The 24446-nt window shown below is 42.6% G+C and overlaps 1 protein-coding gene and 1 long non-coding RNA gene across 2 annotated transcripts; both read left to right on the top strand.

Moving 5' to 3' along the window:
- The first annotated feature begins 4366 nt into the window (after window positions 1-4366).
- On the top strand, window positions 4367-4724 carry LOC139531441 (uncharacterized). Its single transcript, XR_011666360.1, has 2 exons — window positions 4367-4553; window positions 4673-4724. It is a non-coding gene; the product is annotated as an uncharacterized lncRNA (long non-coding RNA).
- Window positions 4725-4810: 86 nt separating this feature from the next.
- LOC139531410 (transforming acidic coiled-coil-containing protein 3-like) lies at window positions 4811-11665 on the top strand (the record flags this gene model as incomplete). The annotated part of the gene is made up of 11 exons (XM_071327858.1): window positions 4811-5695; window positions 8978-9179; window positions 9275-9333; window positions 9436-9566; window positions 9783-9864; window positions 9956-10114; window positions 10198-10265; window positions 10335-10378; window positions 10479-10639; window positions 11170-11273; window positions 11374-11665. Coding segments are annotated over 11 exons (2187 nt in total), but the record flags the coding sequence as incomplete, so codon positions are not given.
- Between the last annotated feature and the right edge of the window lie 12781 nt (window positions 11666-24446).

The raw sequence follows: 24446 nt of genomic DNA, 5'->3' as shown, positions 1-24446 counted from the left end.
ATAGAGACATTAGATCTAGCTGGTCTGTCATAATACAATAGAGACAGTAGATCTAGCTGGTCTGTCATAATATAATAGAGACAGTAGATCTAGCTGGTCTGTCATAATATAATAGAGACAGTAGATCTAGCTGGTCTGTCATAATATAATAGAGACATTAGATGTAGCTGGTCTGTCATAATATAATAGAGACAGTATATCTAGCTGGTCTATCATAATATAATAGAGACATTAGATCTAGCTGGTCTGTCATAATATAAAAGAGACATTAGATCTAGCTGGTCTGCCATAATGTAATAGAGACATTATATCTAGCTGGTCTGTCATAATATAATAGAGACAGTATATCTAGCTGGTCTGTCATAATATAATAGAGACAGTATATCTAGCTGGTCTGTCATAATATAATAGAGACAGTAGATCTAGCTGGTCTGTCATAATATAATAGAGACAGTATATCTAGCTGGTCTTTCATAATATAATAGAGACAGTAGATCTAGCTGGTCTGTCATAATATAATAGACACATTAGATCTAGCTGGTCTGTCATAATAAAATAGAGACATTAGATCTAGCTGGACTGTCATAATATAATAGAGGCAGTAGATCTAGCTGGTCTGTCATTATATAATAGAGACAGTAGATCTAGCTGGTCTGTCATAATATAAAAGAGACATTAGATCTAGCTGGTCTGCCATAATGTAATAGAGACATTATATCTAGCTGGTCTGTCATAATATAATAGAGACAGTATATCTAGCTGGTCTGTCATAATATAATAGAGACAGTATATCTAGCTGGTCTGTCATAATATAATAGAGACAGTATATCTAGCTGGTCTGTCATAATATAATAGAGACAGTATATCTAGCTGGTCTTTCATAATATAATAGAGACAGTAGATCTAGCTGGTCTGTCATAATATAATAGAGACATTAGATCTAGCTGGTCTGTCATAATAAAATAGAGACATTAGATCTAGCTGGACTGTCATAATATAATAGAGGCAGTAGATCTAGCTGGTCTGTCATTATATAATAGAGACAGTAGATCTAGCTGGTCTGTCATAATGTAATAGAGACATTAGATCTAGCTGGTCTGTCATAATATAATAGAGACAGTATATCCAGCTGGTCTGTCATACTATAATAGATACTGTAGATCTAGCTGGTCTGTCATAATATAATAGAGACATTAGATCTAGCTGGTCTGTCATAATATAATAGGGACAGTATATCTAGCTGGTCTGTCATAATATAATAGAGACAGTATATCTAGCTGGTCTGTCATAATATAATAGAGACAGTAGATCTAGCTGGCCTGTCATAATATAATAGAGACAGTAGATCTAGCTGGTCTGTCATAATATAATAGAGACATTAGATGTAGCTGGTCTGTCATAATATTATAGAGAGAGTATATCTAGCTGGTCTATCATAATATAATAGAGACATTAGATCTAGCTGGTCTGTCATAATATAAAAGAGACATTAGATCTAGCTGGTCTGCCATAATGTAATAGAGACATTAGATCTAGCTGGTCTGTCATAATATAATAGAGACAGTATATCTAGCTGGTCTGTCATAATATAATAGAGACAGTATATCTAGCTGGTCTGTCATAATATAATAGAGACAGTATATCTAGCTGGTCTGTCATAATATAATAGAGACAGTATATCTAGCTGGTCTTTCATAATATAATAGAGACAGTAGATCTAGCTGGTCTGTCATAATATAATAGACTGGTCTATGATCTTTTACCAGATCTAATGTGTTATATTCTCCTACATTCATTTAAGATTTCCACAAACTACAAAGACTGTCCTTTCAAATGGTATCAAGAATATGCATACCCTTGCTTCAGGTCCTGAGCTACAGGAAGTTAGAATTGGGGTATGTCCTTTTAGGTGAAAATTTAAAAAAAGGGGCAGATCCTTTAGCAAGGTTTGGAACAATGCCATGAGCTAGTTTTGCTATTGTCTTGTGTAAGTGCAGTAATGTCTGATTGTGAAAAAATGTCAGTGCAATGACATCACCTAGGTAACATTAACGAACAACTCAAATACTTTGCTCACGTTACATAACTAACATTACCAAATACAACAGGTGTAGACCTTAGTGAAATGCTTACTTACTAGTCCCTAACCAAGAATGCAGTGTAAAAAAAAATACAAATAAATATAAACAAATAATTTAAGAGGACCAGTAAAATAACAGTGAGACTATATACACAGGGGGATACCAGTACAGAGTAAATGTGCGAGGGCAATGGTTAGTTGAGGTATTATGTACATGTGGGTAGAGTTATTAAAGTGACTATGCATAGATGTTAACAGAGAGTAGCAGCGGCGTAAAAGGGGGGCAATGCAAATAGTCTGGGTAGCCATTTGATTAGGTGTTCAGGTGTCTTATGGCTTGGGGGTAGAAGCTGTTTAGAAGCCTCTTGGACCTAGACTTGGCGCTCTGGTACGCTGGAGTCTGACACTTTAGGGCCTTCCTCTGACACAACCTGGTATAGAGGTCCTGGATGGCAGGGAGATTGGCCCCAGTGATGTACTGGGCAGTTCGCACTATCCTAGTTGGCTACCGTTAGTGGGCTCCCGAGTGGCCCAGCAGTCGAAGGCACTGCATCTCAGTGCAAGAGGACTCACTACATTCCCTGGTTCGAATCCAGGCTGTATCACATCCGGACGTGATTGGGAGTCCCATAGGGCGGCGCACAATTGGCCCAGCCTCGTCCGGGTTTGGCCGTCATTGTAAATAAGAATGTAAATAAGAATAACTGACTTGCCTAATTAAATAAAAATATTAAATGTTAACGTTATCGGACGTTGTCAGCTGCTGCCAATGCGGGTTAGACGTTCGCGTTGACACTACTATAACCAGCTAGACAGCTAACGTTACCTAATGTCGTTTTGCTAGTTAGGAAGTTTAGCGTAACAACAATTACCCGGTTTGAATTATATTTTGACCTCAGTAAGTAGGACTCAAGCAGGGAGGGAACTAAAGTCAGTTAGCGAGTTAGCTAACGTTACTGTACGCAACGTTAGTTAAGTTACTAGCGTCAGGCTACAATTTAAGAAATTATGCGAGATAGATTAACTTAAAAGCAGGGTGGATGTCAAAGCAAAATAATTTCCCCAATAATGCCAGATAGCTACATACCTCAATTAAGAAGTCAGATAAACTGACAATAACTGTAGCCGGTATCGACCTCCACACACAGTTCACTGGTTCGAAATCCCCTCGATGAGCACGTGACCAGTAGAATCCGAATTTGAACGCCTCGATTGGACTAAATAAACAGAAAAAAATGAAATAGGGCGGAGCTGCTGACGAAATAGCCAATAGCGTTGCATGACTTTGAACCAAACCAGCGAATCAGCATCAAAGTGAAGTGCTGGTCTCGACCGAAAAAGAGTCCACATTGTGTTATAGGAGAGTGTACATTTTATTAAAATAGTATTTATGATAACTGTCTGTTCAGTAATGGAAAATTATATCTGCAGCTTCTGCTTTGGGAGATAATTATATACCAAACGCTTTCCCCAAATCTGTGCCTGTCTGAGATCTACGGACAATTCCTGACCTCATGGCTTGGTTTTTGCTCTGGCATGCACTGTCAACTGTGGGACCTTATATAGACACGTGTGTGCCTGTCCAATCAATTGAATTTACTGTAGGTGGCTCCAATCAAGTTGAAACATCAATGGAAACAAGATGCACATGAGCTCAATTTTGAGTCTCATAGCAAAGGGTCTGAGTACTTATGTAAATCTATTTGTAATTAGCTAACATTTCTAAACTTGTTTTTGCTTTGTCGTGATGGTCTTGTGTGTAGATTGGGGAGGGGTGGACAATTTTTATACATTTTATAATAAGGCTGTAATATAACAGCCTTATTCTAAAGGGAAGGGGTCTGAATACTTTCCGACTGCACTGTAGCTAGATCCAGGCTGCATCACATCCGGCTGCGATTGGGAGTCCCATAGGGCAGCACACAATTGGCCCAGCGTCGTCCAGGTTTGGCCGGTGTAAGCCGTCATTGGAAATAAGAATTTGTTCTCATCTGACTTGCCTAGTTAAATAAAGGTGTGTTTTTTTTGTTTTGTTTTTACACATTGAGGGTGTGGTGTCTACAGCTCAGATATGGGCTTCAGACAAGAACATTCAATCTAAATGATGTGCTTCACTCACTCTTATCACTGTTCCCAGATGTCTATTAGATGTTGACAACTTTTGCCTCAGTAACATCACTTCAGTGTGCATTTCTTTATAGGATGAGAGCAGAGCAATTCAGAGACAATTTCACACTAACCAGGTTAGGTTTACCTGTTGTGCACAGTGTGCAAATTTCTTTATTTGACTGTTTTGAATAGAGCATTTGTTTTCAGATACGCTTTTGGGTTTTGCTTTCAGGTTTGTTTTCCAGACTCCAAGAAGAGACCCTCTCACTAAGAGAATAGTATCACCAACAAAGTCCCTTAATATGGAAAGCTTGGATGACTGTAGTAAAGCCCTGGAGACTTTGCAGTTTACATCACCTGAAGAGTAAGTATATGCTTTAGAAAGAAATATCTGTAGTTGTGTCACATCGGCAGAATGCTGCTTCATATTCTGGTATCAAGTTGAGATAAACCTACATTATCTGTCCTCTTGTATTTTTACAGGGTGGTACCTCTAGAAATCAATGGGCTTGTTGATGTAGCAAAATCAGGTAAAGCATCTGATTGGCTTAAGGTTCAAGATTCATTACCCGATGCTGCCTTGTCACATGAACTACTTCAACCATAATGTTTACTTGATTTTCAACTTATTTTACTACAGACTTCACAAATGTGTTGTCCTATCCTGATGATGATTTGCCAATTCAGAGTAAAGGAGGTTGTCAGCTGTATTTTGACAACCTTGATGCCATCAATCTCTTCCAAGGGTCTACGAAAATGGTCCTCTCTCCAGCAAGGCCCAGTGAGCTAGTTGAAACTCCCAAGGCTGAAGAAGAGCGTGAACGTAATGTCATTAAAGCCGTTTCTGACAGGAATGAAAAGGCACTGGATGATACACTCCCGTTTATGCCATCAGTGGAAAATGTTCTTGCTGACTTCTCAGCCGATATGTGCTCAACAGATGGCAGTGTGATTACCATGATGAAGGACCCAGCCGATGAGTTATCCAACGCTGGTGAGGAAGAAACTGTACCATCAGTTAACCTTGACCCAGATCAAGCTGTGGCTATCATCTCTACAGCCGAGGAGACTCCTCTGCCACCAAAAGGTACATACGAATTTGATTTTGACAACCTTGATTCAGTCAACCCTTTCCAAACGGGAGGCTCCAAATTGCAGCATTCCCCTGTGCTTGGAAGGAAGCGGCCATGCGATGACCCTCAAAAGGTGGAAGTTGAAGAGCCTGCAGTAAAGGAAATGGAAACAGCAGCCATGCTTGAGGTGGTTCAGCCTGTCCTAGAGGCACCTGTCCAGCCAGAGATGAAACGTATTGCACCATTGTCAACTGCTCCCAAAGAGACCAGCAAGCCAGCTGAAGAATCCATAACTCAGCCCAGTGCAGCCCCTTCCAAGGATGGTGCAGTGAAACTTGAGTTCAATTTTGATGATGGCGGTGAGGTCAAGTGTAAGCCTCCTCCCAAAAAGTTTGGCAAAAGGCCTGTTTTGAAGCCGACATGGAAAAAGGCTGTACCAAGTCATTCTGTTCACCTGATCTAGAATTCCTCACAATCAAATGTCGACCGCATTATCTACCAAGGGAATTCTCTTCGATTATAATCACAGCCGTATATATTCCCCCCCAAGCAGACACATCGATGGCCCTGAACGAACTTTATCTGACTCCTTGTAAACTGGAAACCACACACCCTGAGGCTGCATTCATCGTAGCTGGGGATTTTAACAAGGCTAATCTGAAAACAAAACTCCCTAAATTCTATCAGCATATCGATTGTGCTACCAGGGCTGGTAAAACCTTGGATCATTGTTATACTAACTTCCGCGACGCATATAAGGCCCTCCCCCGCCCTCCTTTCGGAAAAGCTGACCACGACTCCATTTTGTTGCTTCCAGCCTACAAACAGAAACTAAAACAACAAGCTCCCGCGCTCAGGTCTGTTCAACGCTGGTCCGACCAATGTGATTCCACGCTTCAAGACTGCTTCGATCACGTGGATTGGGATATGTTCCGCATTGCGTCCAACAACAATATTGACGAATACGCTGATTCGGTGAGCGAGTGCATTGACGATGTCGTACCCACAGCAACGATTAAAACATTCCCAAACCAGAAACCGTGGATTGATGGCAGCATTCTCGTGAAACTGAAAGCGCGAACCGCTGCTTTTAACCAGGGAAAGGTGACCGGAAACATGACTGAATACAAACAGTGTAGCTTGTTTGATTGCCTTGCGGAGAGAATAGCTAAGTCCCAGTATAGAGACAAAGTAGAGTCGCAATTCAACAGCTCAGACACGAGGTATGTGGCAGGGTCTACAGTCAATCACGGATTACAAAAAGAAAACCAGCCCCGTCGCGAACCAGGATGTCTTGCTCCCAGACAGGCTAAATAACTTTTTTGCTCGCTTTGAGGACAATAGTGCCACTGACACGGCCCGCTACCAAAACCTGCGGGCTCTCCTTCACTGCAGCCGAGGTGAGTAAAACATTTAAACGTGTTAACCCTCGCAAGGCTGCAGGCCCAGACGGCATTCCCATCCGCGTCCTCAGAGCATGCGCTGGCTGGTGTGTTTAAGGACATATTCAATCAATCCTTATCCCAGTCTGCTGTTCCCACATGCTTCAAGAGGGCCGCCATTGTTCCTGTTCCCAAGAAAGCTAAGGTAACTGAGCTAAACGACTACCGCCCCGTAGCACTCACTTCCGTCATCATGAAGTGCTTTGAGAGACTAGTCAAGGACCATATCACCTCCACCCTACCTGACACCCTAGACCCACTCCAATTTGCTTACCGACCCAATAGGTCCACAGACGCAACCACACTGCCCTAACCCATCTGGACAAGAGGAATACATATGTGAGAATGCTGTTCATCGACTACAGCTCAGCATTTAACACCATAGTACCCTCCACTCGTCATCAAGCTCGACACCCTGGGTCTCGACCCCGCCCTGTGCAACTGGGTCCTGGACTTCCTGACGGGCCGCCCCCAGGTGGTGTGGGTAGGTAACAACATCTCCACCCCGCAGATCCTCAACACTGGGGCCCCACAAGGGTGCGTTCTGAGCCCTCTCCTGTACTCCCTGTTCACCCACGACTGCGTGGCCATGCACGCCTCCAACTCAATCATCAAGTTTGCGGACGACACTACAGTGGTAGGGTTGATTACCAACAACGACGAGACGGCCTACAGGGAGGAGGTGAGGGCCCTCGGAGTGTGGTGTCAGGAAAATAACCTCACACTCAACGTCAACAAAACAAAGAAGATGATTGTGGACTTCAGGAAACAGCAGAGGGAGCACCCCCCCCCCCCTATCCACATCGACGGGACAGTAGTGGAGAAGGTGGAAAGTTTTAGGTTCCTCGGTGTACACATCACGGACAACTTGAATTGGTCCACCCACACAGACAGCGTTGTGAAGAAGGCGCAGCAGCGCCTCTTCAACCTCAGGAGGCTGAAGAAATTCGGCTTGTCACCAAAAGCACTCACAAACTTCTACAGATGCACAATCGAGAGCATCCTGTCGGGCTGTATCACCGCCTGGTACGGCAACTGCTCCGCCCACAACCGTAAGGCTCTCCAGAGGGTAGTGAGGTCTGCACAACGCATCACCGGGGGCAAACTACCTGCCCTCCAGGACACCTACACCACCCGATGTCACAGGAAGGCCATAAAGATCATCAAGGACAACAACCACCCAAGCCACTGCCTGTTCACCCCGCTATCATCCAGAAGGCGAGGTCAGTACAGGTGCTTCAAAGCAGGGCCCGAGAGACAGAAGCTGTTTCAATCTCAAGGCCATCAGACTGTTAAACAGCCACCACTAACATTTAGTGGCCGCTGCCAACATACTGACTCAACTCCAGCCACTTTAATAATGGGAATTAATGGAAATTATGTAAAAATGTGCCACTTTAAACAATGCCACTTAATATAATGTTTACATACCCTACATTACTCATCTCATATATACTGTACTCTTTACCATCTACTGCATCTTGCCTATGCCGTTCTGTACCATCACTCATTCATCTATCTTTATGTACATATTCTTTATCCCTTTACACTTGTGTGTGTATAAGGTAGTAGTTGTGGAATTGTTAGATTACTTGTTGGTTATTACTGCATTGTTGGAACTAGAAGCACAAGCATTTCGCTACACTCTCATTAACATCTGCTAACCATGTGACAAATAACATTTGATTTGATACCTACAGAAAAAAAAGAACCTGCTCAATCCAAGGAATCGCCAGTGAAACCATTGGTCAATACTGATTATGAAATTCCTCCTCCCACGGGCAAGTACAACTTTGACTTGGATAAATTTGACCCAAATGTCAATCCATTTGGTACAAATGTAAAAATGACTGAATCTACAGTCTGTAAGGTGAAATCCAGTCCAGATGCCAAGGCACCAACCTCAGGCAGGGTGGCTGTCTCCCCTGAGAAAGTGGCAGAGCCTGTTCAGCAAGAAACTGCACCATCACTATGGTAAGTTCATTTTAATTTTGCAACTTTATTATTATCCCAATTTGTTTTAATGAAGTCTTGATTTATATGTAAAGCATTATCAGTTTGGTTGTGAGCATGTAGATATCACCTTATTAATGTAGCTACACCACACCATTCTCTTATGTTGGTTCTATTTTCAGTGTTTCTATTGCTGGTTATGAACCTGATCGTTCTGCTGTAAAATAAGGAATTGTAAGCCTTTTAAAACTTGTTCAAAAAATGTATATTAATTAATTGTAGTGCGACTACTTGGGTGACATTCTCTCTCCAATTTGTAGGACAACATTCCACAGAATCCGAAGCTTCAGATGGACTCTTGTGAAGTTCAGTATCCTTCCTCTGGAAAAGAGCAGGAACCTCCAACTAAACCTGACCGACCTTCGCTAAGCACTCCACAACCCTTGGAACTCTGCCAATTTGAGCAGACCCCACAGAATGGCATGTCAGAATTGAATGAGCTCTTTGTTCCTGGAAACACATGTAAGTGTCAAATAAATTGACAAACGCATTTTAGTTGCGGTAATGTTGACTTCACCTTAGCTTTTTGACTAACTATAGTCCACCCTTCCCTCCAGTCATGGTGAGTGACTTTGACAGACAGATGGACTACCTGGAGCAGTTTGGGTCCAGCACTGTAAGTATATGCTTTGTACTTTTATAAATTGACTGTTATTACATGGTTTGTTTTGCATTTTAGGCTTTGGGCGTCCTCAATTACTTTGCATTTTACATTCAGTTTAAGGAGTCGGCACTGAGAAAACAATCACTGTACCTCAACTTTGACCCACTAATGCGGGAGAGCCCCAAGAAGTCTGGAGTCCCTGCAGGACTCAACAACCTCCCACGACCTGCTCCCTTTGCTTCACGGTATGTTACTCTCCTGGTCCTGATCACAGGCTTTTTTTTACCATCTGACTGAAAAGAAATGCCTTGTGTTCATCTTAAAATGCTCTAGTTGTAAATAAGTTTATTTGGCCTAGAATTGAGAGCATACTTAATCTGTAGTTTGTAACTAAAATGACTTTGAAATGCAATGGTGAATATCAAGGTGTTTGCTCCAAGTCTGAGGGATGTTTCTTTCAGTGTGGAGACCCAGAAGACTGGAGCCGAGGAGGTGACTGGACTGAAATCTGTCAACCCTAAACTGCGTCATGACCTACCACCTGTAAATTACCTGTCCTCAAAGATCCTACTATAATGTAGTAATGCTAAGTCATGTGGGAAAACTGTTAAATGGAGGTCTTCACTCCCTTTAGGTTCAAGTTGTTGGTCCTCGGACTCTTGTGGCGAATTCCCCTGTGCTTGAGAATCTGGTCCCTACTTTCCCCCAACCAGCCAACCCTGACGATAACATAGAGGTGCTGAAATACAGTCAGCAAGACATGAATGCTGCCATTGCCAAGATCCGGAAACAAGTAGGTGTTTGTTTTCCTCGAATGTTTCACTCATCCCTTTTCAATCCAATCAGCATTAATTTATAAGGGTTTATTTTTTATAGGCAAAGAAGAATGCGGATGAATGGAAATCGAAGCATGACACGCTATCTCAGGATAATCGTGAAATGGGGTGAGCATATAAGCTCACTGATTTCAGACCTATAACAATTGTAAATGTCACTGCTTTTTGTTTTTGCAGGAAAATCATGTCAGCATTGGAAGCCACAACTGCTCAGATATTGGGTACATTGTCATGCAATTTGGAAAGTTATCATAGGAATGTTTTGAAGTGTAATTTTCATGTAAAATGCATGGCTTGGTGTGATGTCATTGTCTCTGGCAGCTGATAAACAGAGGAAGATGGAGAAGGCCCAGGCTGACATCACTAAAGTCCTGCAGGAGAAGGAACCGTTATCACAGGACCTGAATGCCATGGAGCGGTCCTTCTCAGATCTCGTCAAGAGACTAGACGAATACAAAGAGGTCATCGAGGGTTACATAAAGGTCAGCATGAAAAAGGATGTCATGCCCTATGCATTGGGCCCAGTGTTTTGCACAATCATGTAAAATGCTTGGATTTAAATGGGATACTGCAAGATTCTGGAAATTAAGCTGCTTTTCTGCATTGCTGAGAGTCGATGAACTTCTGGATACTGCTTTATGTGTGCAGTATGAAGTAAGTTGGAGGTTGTTTACTGTTCCTGTAGACCTCCAGTCATTGTGCTGACGCTAGTAACATTTAATCGCAAAACTTTCTCCAACTTGCTTCTATTGCACGCAGACCTAACAGTGGTATCCAAAACTTAATCTGACTAAGTAGAAAAATGGCTTAAATGCCAGAATCCCTTTATAGCTCTTTCATTACAGGGTAATCTTTCCTTTCCACATGATTGCGCAAAACACAGGGCTCAGCTTTGGTGTAGGAAAGTAACATTGCTGTGAAGGAAGAAATTAAAAGGGTATGTGTAGGTCCAATACTTTGCTTTGCCACCATCATGACCTAGGGTTTTAAATGTGTGTGTGCCCCTATTAAGAATGAAGAGATGCTGAAGAAATGTGCTCAAGATTACCTGTCTAGGATCGAGGAGAAGCAGCGCTACCAGACCCTGGAAGCCCATGCAGAGCATAAACTTAGCCTGTAAGACTCATCAAACTATACTTTGTGCAAAATAGTTACAGAATTGTTTAGTTGCTGGGCTTTGTGTAGGTTCACTGGGCTGACTTACTCTTATTCTCAGGGCGAATGGAGAGATTGCAGAGGTGCGCTCCAAACTAAAGCCTCTGGTCGCTGCTCTTCAGGCCCAGCTGCGCAGGGAGCAGATAAAGGCCCAGTCACTGGGGAAGAGCCTTGACCAGAAAGTAAGTCACCCTCAATCTGAAGTAGTCCATGAGGGTGCCTTTATCAGTATTATTTGTTCAGAAAAGTGTTTTGCACTTATCATGGTTGATTTTGTTTTCCTCCTTGCTGATTTTCTGCTGATTTTCTACAACCTTTGCGATGAACTAATAGCTAAAGTCCAGAAGGGCTGAGTTCAACCATATGTCTGTCTTTGTTGTTGTCTGGTAGTCAAGATTTTTTACAAATCTGAGTATGTGGTGGTCCTGATGAACAAGTGTGTGAATAGTGCTTTGTAAATATGTTTTGCTGCTCTTGATTGGAGTTTAAGCGTCGTAATAGTACTTCACTAGATTTCAATTCTACTGATTCATGTTGGTTCGTTTTATCAATGTCGGTCTTTATTACTGTAATAAAATTGTTTCACTAATCAAGATCAGTTGTAGCGCCTTGCAAGTTTATTTGAAATTCGTTGTACCCTAAACCTTTCGACCACAAGGAGGCGCTGTTTACCATAGAGTATTTTGTAGTGCAGTCTTGGCAAAGGTAATTTGGACTTAAGTTTCATGCATTTTATTGCAAGTTCCAATTGAGCATAGCTGTGACATTTGTACTTATTTCAGAACAGTAGCTAAAAGTGTACTTCCTAGATGTTTCTACTGGTGTGCTGTTAATGTCAACCATTCAGTAGCTTCCTTATCCCTCTTCTCTCTAGAGCCAAAGCTCATCCCGTTCTACAATGCGTACAAGAAAACAAATGGGCTGCCCTTATACAATGCTTTCCTTCTTCCCTGGGCAGCATAGTGTCATCACTCCCTGAGCAGGACAATGCACATCCTAAATGAAAGAAAATCCTTCCTAGATTGAGGTTGACTGTGGTAGTGAGGGGAGAAATGCTAGTCAGTTGGAGGACTATGAGAGCGCTCGTTCTGTCTGTGCCTATCTATCCAGTCATTCATTCCAGTACCACTGGCCCTGGCTGCCCTGTCTCACCCTGTAGAGATGACTAGGTTTTCTAGCCAAGTCGGGAGGAAAGCTGTACTAACTTCTATAGGAGCCTCCTGATGGTCCTTTTCTAGAAAGACTGATAACTTAAGACTGGGACAATACAAGTATTGGGGTATTTTTTTCAATGTCAAAAATGAAAAGCCTTTGATCCTTAACCTGCTGTATGTAAAATATTGTGTGCTACATCTTGGAAAATAAATGACTGGATGACGATTGTTTCCAACATCAGGGCTGTTTGTTCCTAAGGAATTGAAATCCGATTTGTTATCATAACAAGTATCGGGACACTGGTCCCGGCTCTAGTCACTGACCTCATTCCCAGTGGCATCCTGTGGGACTCTAAGCAATTTGTCAGACCAGAGGCTTTTACCAACCTCCTCGATCATTTTCAGACTTTGGGAAAGCTCTTGCACAGTGGTCATTCAAACTTTTCTCACCAACATGGTCCTTCATACTATACATGTGATTTTATCATTGAGACATCAACCAAGCATTTCTAGTAGGGGTGCCATTCATTTCATGGAGGACCTAGTGTCAGTGTGTTTTTCTCTTTTTTCCAGTTAAGCCAGAAAGGTGAGGGGAGTTCCTTACTAATTAGTGACCTTTTCATCAATTAAGTACCAGGGAGGAGCAAAAATCCTAGGTTCGCCATGGAATGAGTGACACGTGCTTCACAGGAACAGAACCTTGAATTGAGGCCATGAATGAAGTGTAAATTTGCTTGTCCTTTAATCAAACTTCAAATGACTTGTAATGGGGTACATCGATAAGATTGTCAAACATAACCAATTATAAGTACTTGCATATAAACTAAATATGATTAACCTGGTTGGCAATGTCAAAGGTAGACTCAGCAGAAAGTAAACCGCAGTGGGTCAATTTCCGCAACAAAGCGCGTTGAAGCATGAGGCTCAATGTCTCCACTGTTTTGATCCTGTGGCTACCACGCTGTGAACAGCATGAAGTGAACCCCTGCACATGGGCAGCGCACAATTGGCCCAGCATCGTCTGGGTTAGGGGAGGGTTTGGCCGGGGTAGGCCGTCATTGTAAAATAAGAATTTGTTAATTGACAGAGCGGTCTTGCATCGCTCATCTACATATCTGCGGTGCTGCTTGTGGAAACGTCATGTTGCTGAGTCTACCTTTTAATATATGAAATACAGTGCATTCGGAAAGTATTCAGACCCCTTGACGTTTTGTTACGTTGCAGCCTTATTCCGCAATCTACACAATGCCCCATGACAAAGCTCAGTTTCTTAAAAAAAAATTGCAAATGTATTAAAAATAAATGTATTCACATATATTCAGACCCTTTGCTATGAGACTCAATTGAGCTCAGGTGCATCCTGTTTCCATTTGTTTATCGACAGCTTGATTAGAGTCCACCTGTGGTAAATTCAATTGATTCTACGTGATTTGGAAAGGCGCACACATGTCTATGTAAGGTCCCACAGTTGACAGTGCATGTCAGAGCAAAAACCAAGCCGTGAGGGCGAAGGAATTGTCCATAGAGCTCCGAGACTGATAAGGCACAGATCTGGGGAAGGGTCACCAAAAAATGTCTGCAACATCGAAGGTCCCCAATAACACAGTGGCCTGTGTTATTGGAACCACCAAGGGTCTTCCTAGAGCTGGGCATTTGGGGGAGAAGGGCCTTGGTCAGGGAGGTGACCATGATCACTGGATGGTCATTTTGACTGCCCTCCAGAGTTCCTCTGAAGATGGAAGAACCTTCCAGAAGAACAATCATCTCTGCAGCACTCCACCAATCAGGCCTTTATGGTAGAGTTGCCAGACGGAACGACTCCTCAGTATAAGGCACATGACAGCCTGCTTGGCGTTTGCCAAAAGGCACCTAAAGACTCGGACCATGAGAAACAAGATTGAACTTTTTGGCCTGAATGTCAAGCGTCACGGCTGGAGGAAACCTGGCAACATCCCTATGGTGAAGCATGGTGGTGGTAGCATCATGCTGTGGGGATGTTTTTCAGCGGCAGGGACTGGGAGACTAGTCAGGATTGAGAGAATGATGAATGGAGCAAATTACAGAGAAAAGGCTGATACACCCCCTTAAAGAAAGTACAGAGAAATCCTTCATGAAAACAAAACAATGCAGGTGTGGCTTCAGGGCAAGTCTCAATATCCTTGAGTGGCCCAGCCAGAGCCTGGACTTGAACCCGACCTGAAAATAGCTGTGCTCCCCATCCAACCTGACAGAGCAGGAGAGGATCTGCAGAGAAGAATGGGAGAAACTCATCATATACATGTGTGCCAAGCTTGTAGCGTCATACCCAAAAAGACCCGAGGCTGTCATCGCTGCCAAAGAAGCTTTAAAGTACTGAGTAAAGGGTCTGAATACTTATGTAAATGTGATATTTCAGTTTTCATTTTTTATTTTTATTTGCTAAAATGTCTAAACCTGTTTTTACTTTGCATTATGGGGTATTGTGTGTAGATGAGAAAACAATTTAATACATTTTAGAATAAGGCAATAACGTAACAAAATGTGTAAAAAGTCAAGGGGTCTGAATACTTTACATTGCAACTACAGTAAACATAATTCATCTTACACATTCAACATATTCAAAATGCCTGACTTTGAAAAAAAAACAATACATTTCCATAACAAAATAAATTAAATACACGTCTCTTTTAAAATGCATATAAAATGACTACATCTATATCAATTGATGGATTGGACTGCAGTCCCAAGTACTCATTATTATGGTGTTACATATATTCACTGCAACACTGGGGATATTTTTGACCTCATACCTCCTGCAAGGATTCTATAAAACACATACAAAAGGCTAGTAGTGGTGGTAACCTAAGTAACAGTTGGATTCCGACAGTGATATGTAGCAAGTCCAGTCAAACGGTCAACATTGGCACAATATTATTCTTTGCAGTCTTCGATATGGACATGATTCAAATATCCCCAAAAATGCTACCTATCTATTTTCATATAGCCCTTTGAGGCCTTCAGGGGTGACTGTGAGTGAAATGAAACAGGATTATTGATGGACACTAGTGGTCAGGGTTAAATGGGTGTGCATTCAAACAATGAAACATTTTTTTTCATCAAAGGGACTACCTGAGTATGAGTGTAAAACCAGCCCTTTTGTATTACATTCCATGCGTCCTTCAACATCATCACCTAGCAGAGCTTAAGTACTGTATCTTGTTCCCTACAACAGGTTTAGAGGTAAAGGTCTAAACTGACCCTAACCCCTCTAGGTCAGTTGAGATGGGTGAACAGCACAGTTACTGATGGATATGGGTTGTTCCACGAAATGAGTGCCTCTTGAAAACCTGTTATAATAAATGAAATACCCCTTTCATATAGACAACTTGGAGAATCCCTCCATGCACCCTCTGTGACTTCTAGGAAGGTTTTAACACACTTAACCCCAAGATTTCACCAAGTTTTCACCATCAATCTTAAACCCTAGTTATAAACTGAGGGATGTGCCTGGAGAAATATAACCACTCTCAAATTCATAAACAGAGGTATGGATGCAAGAACTGACCATCCATTATATACAAATTCATGTTTTGAGGCAATTCATTTTTTATTTTTTTACAAACATTGGAGTAAAATAAGCTTATATTTTGGGGTTATGATGGGGAATGTTGATGATACAGTTACATGAGAAGGAGACCAATTCAAGACGCTGGACAGGGTGGATTTAGATATAGTAAAAGGCAGTTTATTCAGAGTCAAAGATATCTTGCAAAGTGTGCACGGACTCGTTCGTTTAGCTCAGAGGGAACTAGCAGAAGAGTGTCCCTAAACAAAGCGTGCATTAGGTTTTATACATAATATGATGTTGGTTGATTCTGGTAGTTCTGCTCTTCTGACTGGTCGGTGAAGAGTTGGAGGCGGGCCTGCTCCAGCCAGAACAGGAGCCCCATTGGTGCACAGCAGTGTCCTCTGCTCTTGGCACCCGACCAGTAGAGAGGGGAGTTAAATGTGTGTGTGTGTTTGGGTTCATGCGATGTAACTCGATGTAACCGATGTAACGGGGCGGCAGTGTAGCCTAGTGGTTAGAGCGTTGGACTAGTAACCGAAAGGTTGCAAGTTCAAATCCCCAAGCTGACAAGGTACAAATCTGTCGTTCTGCCCCTGAACAGGCAGTTAACCCACTGTTCCTAGGCCGTCATTGAAAATAAGAATTTGTTCTTAACTGACTTGCCTAGTTAAATAAAGGTAAAAAAAAAAAAAAAAAAACTCTTTGTGTGTCCAGAAGTCATGAGAAGGACTAGGGGGTTTCCTGAGTTATATGGATGTGAGCAATCACTTAAGTCAGGCGGTATAGTTTGGCGTTTTGTGCTGTCAGCAGTTTTGTGACAATGGGGTATCCTGTTCGGTGCCTCAGCAATCTTGTATTTTAGTCATGGGGTGTGTTGTACAAGCTTTTAATCCTATGGTCACACACACAGTCTCTAACGCAGCCAGATGACACTAAAACAGGAGTTATCTAAAGGTTAACTAGTCTGACCATTGAGTTAGCTAACCCAATGGTACTGTATGCACAAGCTATATGTATGTTCATATATATGTAGATATGGTTATGTATGTATGCATAAGCTAGATGTATATTTATTATATATAACAGGTACGACAGCTAAACTAAGCTCGTGAGGCATTTATACGTTTTATTCTTTTTTTAAAACTATGGATATTCCCTGAGTATACAAATTAGGAACAACTTCCTAATTTTGAGTTGCACTCGCTTTTGCCCTCAGAACAGCCTCAATTTGTCAGGGCATTGACTCTAGAGTTCCACAGTGATGCTGGCCCATGTTGACTTCGGTGCTTAATTTGAGCCGGATCCTGCTAGAACAGGATCATAAATGTGACTCGATGACAATGATTGATTCCAACATTAGGGCTGTTGTCGTAAATAATTGAAATAGGCTATGTGTTTTGTTTCCTTGCTATGATACTAACCAAAGGCTTTTACCAACATTCTAGGAATAATAATTTTCAGACTAGCTGTGCCACTAAATATCCTGGTTTGAGTCCAGGCTCTGTCGCAGCCGACCGGGAGACCCACGGGGCGGCGAACAATTGGCCCAGTGTCGTCCGGGTTAGGGGAGGGTTTGGCCGGCAGGGATGTCCTTGTCCCATCGCGCTCTAGCGAATCCTGTGGCGGACCGAGCGCATGCACGCTGACACCGTCGCAATGTGTACGGTGTTTCCTCCGACACGTTGGTGTGGCTGGCTTTCCGGTTTAAGCAAGCATTGTGTCAAGAAGCAGCACGGCTCTCGACCTTCGCCTCTCCCGAGTCCGTACGGGAGTTGCAGCGATGAGACAAGACTGTAACTACAAATTGGATAACACGAAATTGGGGATAAAATGTTTTTTTTTTTTTAAGGAATAGAAATAAATCATTTTCCCAGTCGGAGCTCGTTTTTTACCGATTTCCTAGTTGTCTTGAATTACATTTACATTTAAGTCATTTAGCAGACGCTCTTATCCAGAGCGACTTACAAATTGGTGCATTCACCTTATGATATCCAGTGGAACAACCACTTTACAATAGTGCATCTAACTCTTTTAAGGGGGGGGGGGGGGGGGGGTTAGAAGGATTACTTTATCCTATCCTAGGTATTCCTTAAAGAGGTGGGGTTTCAGGTGTCTCCGGAAGGTGGTGATTGACTCCGCTGACCTGGCGTCGTGAGGGAGTTTGTTCCACCATTGGGGTGCCAGAGCAGCGAACAGTTTTGACTGGGCTGAGCGGGAACTGTACTTCCTCAGAGGTAGGGAGGCGAGCAGGCCAGAGGTGGATGAACGCAGTGCCCTTGTTTGGGTGTAGGGCCTGATCAGAGCCTGAAGGTACGGAGGTGCCGTTCCCCTCACAGCTCCGTAGGCAAGCACCATGGTCTTCTAGCGGATGCGAGCTTCAACTGGAAGCCAGTGGAGAGAGCAGAGGAGCGGGGTGACGTGAGAGAACTTGGGAAGGTTGAACACCAGACGGGCTGCGGCGTTCTGGATGAGTTGTAGGGGTTTAATGGCACAGGCAGGGAGCCCAGCCAACAGCGAGTTGCAGTAATCCAGACGGGAGATGACAAGTGCCTGGATTAGGACCTGCGCCGCTTCCTGTGTGAGGCAGGGTCGTACTCTGCGAATGTTGTAGAGCATGAACCTACAGGAACGGGTCACCGCCTTGAATGTACTGAAGTTGGAAGTCGGAGATTTCCCAGCTCCGAGTTCCCAAACTCGGCATTGAAAAAACATATACAAACATCTCCAGTCGTAAAATGATATAGAATCGCACGAAATGCGTTTATAAAAGGCCCAAAAACAGGGAATCTTTACTAGGATTAAATGTCAGGAATTGTGAAAAACTGAGTTTAAATGTATTTAGCTAGTGTATGTAAACTTCCGACTTCAACTGTACATTGATTCTTGAAGAATATAACTTATGCCTCATGAGCTTAGTTCAACTGTCCCACTCCATGAGAACCCCAAATATAAGCTAGTTTTACTCCATTGTTTGTAAACATCGTTTAAATTTCAACACTGTATAGCCTCATAACATGGTTAAAACAACAAAAAAAGTTTATATCATGGATGGTCAGTTCTTGCACTCATAGCTCTGTCTATTAATCTGAGAGTGGTTATATTTCTCCAGGCCTGTCCCTCAGCTTTTTACCAAAACAGAGGTTGTTTTGTTTCATCTGTGGATTTGCCATTTAAACAGCTGCATATTATCAAGATATCAAAGTGTCACCAACAAAAAGGTAAACAATAGGCCTATAGCAAATGTAGCATATGGCATTCATTTTTCAATGTAAAAAGCACTTTTCATTAGTGCTCAAAGCATGCCATTCCATGAGCGCAGCATTTGTTTCAATTCGAATCAATGAGCCCAATCAGTCCTCCATAATCATAAACAGTAGAGCTGGCTAATAAGTCCTTAGTTTGAGTCATTCTCAAGTAAAACAATTTGACTAATCTATACATCCATATTTCCAAGTCCTATTCTTGAAGATCAAGGGGTATAATATTTATTGCAATGAGTGGAATTCTGATAGACTTTAGTTTACAATGTAACGATATAATTTAATCATATTATTATATGTAGTAGAAAGTGATGGGTTAGGAGAAGCCAATATAACCAACCCATAAAATAAAATGTAACATCCAAATATGGCCAGCTATGTAATTAACATTGATTTATCCTGCAATAGATGTCATTCAATTGGTAACATACATTTGTCTTATTCTAATGCCTCTTAAAGAGAAGCTAATCTAAAAGTAACAGAATGTAATCAGATTACGTTAATATTTAATCAGTAATTTAACTTTTATCCAATTTGACATAATTAGTAGTGGATTACATTTAGAAATTAACCTACCCAACCCTGGTACGTCTACCCTCAGTCCAGGTTGAATTTGATTCTCCCTGACTATCTAGCTTTCATTTCGGATATTGAGGATTATAATTTCTTCAGTTTAGATTTAGTTTGAGTCATTTCAAAAGTATATGGAGTTTGTCCCTCACCCCCACGGCCTGTATGTTTGACACCTCTGATATACTGTAATGTGTTCCTAATGCAAACCACAAGAAACATAAATATACATTTGTATTTCTTTATTTATCACACAGTCGTCCGGACCAACTGATGCTCTCATGCATGCCTCGGTGTTGCTTGCCTCGAAGCGAGCATAGAAGTGATTTAGCTCGTCTGGTAGGCTCGTGTCACTGGGCTGCTCGCGGCTGTGCTTCCCTTTGTAGTCTGTAATAGTTTGCAGGCCCTGCCACATAAGACGAGCGTCGGAGCTTTATGATGGCCACTCCAATACCTTGACTTTGTTGTCCTTAAGCCATAACTTTGGAAGTATGCTTGGGGTCATTATCCATTTGGAAGACCCATTTGCAACCAAGCTTTAACTTCCTGACTGATGTCTTGAGATGTTGTTTCAATATATCCACATACTTTTCCTGCCTCATGATGCCATCTATTTTGTGAAGTGCACTAGTCCCTCCTGCAGCAAAGCACCCCCACAACATGATGCTGCCACCCCTGTGCTTCACGGTTGGGATGGTGTTCTTCGGCTTGCACCGTTATGTCCTCCAAACATAACGATGGTCATTATGGCCAAACAGTTCTATTTTTGTTTCATCAGATCAGAGGACATTTCTCCAAAAAGTACAATCTTTGTCCCCATGTGCAGTTGCAAACCGTAGTCTGGCTTTTTTATGGCGGTTTTGGAGCAGTGGCTTCTTCCTTGCCGAGTGGCCTTTCAGGTTGTGTCGATATAGGACCGGTTTTACTGTGGATATAAATACTTTTGTACCTGTTTCCTCGCATCTTCACAAGGTCCTTTGCTGTTGTTCTGGGATTGATTTGCACTTTCGCACCAAAGTACGTTCATCTCTAGGAGACAGAAGGCGTCTCCTTCCTGAGCGGTATGACGGCTGTGTGGTCCCATGGTGTTTATACGCACTATTGTTTGTACAGATGAACGTGGTAGCTTCAGGCGTTTGGAAATTGCTCACAAGGATGAACCAGACTTGTGGAGGTCTACAATTCTTTTTTTGAGGTCTTGGCTGATTTCTTTAGATTTTTCAATGATGTCAAGCAAAGAGGCACTGAGTTTGAAGGTAGGCCTTGAAATACATCCACAGGTACACCTCCAATTGACTCAAATGATGTCAATTAGCCTATCAGAAGCTTTTAAAGCCATGACATAATTTTCTGGAATTTTCCAAGCTGTTTAAAAGGCACAGTCAACTTAGTGTATGTAAACTTTTGACCAACTGGAATTGTGATACAGTGAATTATAAGTGAAATAATCTGTCTGTAAACAATTGTTGGAAAAATTACTTGTCATACACACAGTAGATGTCCTAACGGACTTGCCAAAACTATAGTTTGTGAACAAGTAATTTGTGGAGTGGTTGAAAAACGCGTTTTAATGACTCCAACCTAAATGTATGTAAACTTCTGACTTCAAGTGTGTGTGTGTGTGTGTGTGTGTGTGTGTGTGTGTATATATATGACATTTACAACAATACTCAATTAACACTTTTATTTTAACTTAATATAATACATAAATAAAATCTATTTAGTCTCAAATAAATAATGAAATATGTTCAATTTGGTTTAAATAATGCAAAAACACAGTGTTGGAGAAGAAAGTAAAAGTGCAATATGTGCCATGTAAAAAAGCCAACGTTTAAGTTTCTTGCTCAGAACATGCTGGTGGTTCAAGATATGGTTTCCGACAGAGGTCCCCAGTTCGCCTCAAGGTTTTGGAAGGCCTTCTGCCAACTCATAGGGGCCACGGCCAGTTTATCTTCAGGGTACCATCCGGAGTCCAATGGCCAAACTGAGAGGATGAATCAGGAGCTGGAAACCACCCTCAGATGCATGGTTTCCAACAACCCGTCCACATGGTCATCCTTCATTGTTTGGGCCGAGTACGCGCACAACACCTTGTGCTCCTCCTCCACTGGTATATCCCCGCATGAGTGTCAGTTTGGCTATGCGCCTCTATTGTTCCCGGACCAGGAGGCAGAAGTCAGAGTGCCTTCAGCCTCGAGGTTCATCAGACGCTGTCGGCTTACGTGGAAGAAGGCACGTCTTAATCTTCTGCGTTCCTCTCAGCAGTACCAACGACAAGCCAACAGACGTCGCCGTCCCGGTCCTACCCTGTACCCCGGCCAAAGAGTATGGCTCTCAACTAAGAACTTACCACTACGGGTGGAGTCTCGCAAGCTGTCCCAGAGGTTCATCGGTCCCTTTAAGATTGCCAGGAGAGTCAATCCCGTTACTTTTCGCCTACACTTACCCAGATCCCTTAAGATCAATCCAACATTTCACATTTCTTTGTTAAGACCTGTTGTTTTTTCTCCCCTTATCCCGGCAGGCAGACCTCCCCCTCCGCCCCGTGTCATCGGTGGCCAGTCGGCTTATACCGTCCACCGGATACTGGATTCCCGCCGGGTGCAGCGGTCCTGGCAGTATCTGGTGGACTGGGAAGGCTACAGTCCCGAGGAGCGCTCCTGGGTTCCTGCCAAGGACATACTGGACCCTGACCTCATTCGTCAGTTCAGGATCCTCCACCCTGAGAAGGCTGGTAGGAACGTCAGGAGCCGTTCCTAGGAGGGGGATTCTGTCAGGTTTTGGCCAAGACTGTTCGGGTTTTGGTCACTAGATGTCCCCATTGCACCTTTTTTGTACCTTTTGTTTTTCTTGCTCTAATTATTGTTTGCACCTGTAAGTCATCCCCTTGTTAGTATTTAAACCCTGTGTGTTCCTCAGTTCCTTGCTCAGTGTTTGTAAGTTAGCACCCAGCCCCAGCCCAAGCCTTGTTTTATATAGATATTTCTCTTGTTGGATTTTCCAGAGGTTCTCTGGTTTAGTTCTTGTGTATTATTTGAGTAGTCTTTTGAGGTTTGTTTTTCCCTGCTGTTTTTCACCACTTTTGTATTTTGGAGGATTTCCATTTTGTGCCTCTTGGCTTTATTTTTGGACATTGTGGATTTAGTTTCTTTGCCTGAAGATTTTGTTCTTTAATTAAACCACCATCTCTAGTACTGCTGTGTCTGCCTCATCTTCTGGGTTCTGACGATTATTAGTGACTGTTTCTCGCACCGGGTCCTGACATATCCTGTACATTTGATTTAATTAAACTTGAAACTTGCATAACTATGTACAGATTAAGCTGAATACATTGCCTGAGGTGTTTCATTCCATGTGATATTCAAGCCCTGTCTTGAAGATAATAAAGTCATCCTTTGAGCTGTATTGGTTTACAGCTAATGATTATGACGCTATGGTAATGAATTCTTTATTTGTATGTCCAGCTGCTCTCCACTGAGCGAAGTGGCTGGAACAGAGAACAGCTGAGCCTGCAGGAGACTATCAGCAACGTGGAGCAGAACCTAAAGGCAGAGAGAAGGACCAAGGAGGGTAAGAACCAATCACACACTTCACCTAGTTTATACTGAGTTACCCAGGGTTCTCTGGCGAAAGTAGTCGAAGACTGTATGCATCCACTATGGGCAGAACTGTAATACTCAAGTGTTACTAGTGTTGGTTAGTCTAAAGAAACCCCTTCACCGCCCAGGCACCCACTGTTAAAACCATAATGTACCAATAATTGAGTAAGAAGACAGGAGGGTTTGTCTTTTTCCTGGGTATTATATGGTTATCAAAACGATCCATTCTCTTTTGTAGTTCTGAAGAGCGAGGTGCATGACCTGCGCCTGGTGCTTCAGTCCTCTGATAGGGAGCTGGCTGCTGTGAAGAAGGAGCTGTGTGAGGGCCAGAGTGAGCAGCATAAGGAGACGGCACACCTCTCTAGCAGCCTGATCAGCACTCAGCTACAGCTCCAAGAAGTCCAGTACGTATGCATAGCTACAGCTGTCTTGTTGTTTTGTGTGTCGGATGAGATTTACTCAGTTTGATGGAAATCCTGCGAACTCAATGTCACCATAGTAGTTAGCAGACTCTCCATCTCTTCCCCCTCGCATCCAGCGGTCCCTGCTGGATGCCTTGGACCAGCTCCAGGCAGAGGCCAAGTTTGATGCAGACCAGTCCAGGCAGCAGCTAGAGGAGAAACGGCAGGAGGTCACAGCTCAGCAGGCCCAAATCACGGTCAGTCAGCATCTCTTTAAACCAACCAAGCACTGCTTATCTGTTAAGGACATTCAGAACACGTCTCTCATTTGTATTAAATTACAGTTAAACGTTTGAGGGTTTTGTGTGATTACTTTTTCTTGATGAATATGTTGCTTGCATTGTAGGAATTGACAAACGCTCTGCAGTCTGAAAGAGAACACACCAGTAATCTGACCTCCCAGTTGAAAGAGGATAAAGAGAGCACTTTAGAGTGAGTTGTATAAAGGATTGTTTTTGATTTGTGGATGATGAGACCTTCTTGAAGTGTATTTGAAATGTTGACATATTTGATTTGTTTCTCCCCAGACAGCTTGTTCAGACA

This window comes from Salvelinus alpinus, chromosome 10 (assembly GCF_045679555.1).
Source record: "Salvelinus alpinus chromosome 10, SLU_Salpinus.1, whole genome shotgun sequence".
In the NCBI taxonomy this organism is placed as follows: domain Eukaryota; kingdom Metazoa; phylum Chordata; class Actinopteri; order Salmoniformes; family Salmonidae; genus Salvelinus; species Salvelinus alpinus.
This window is presented reverse-complemented; position numbering and strand designations above follow the sequence as displayed.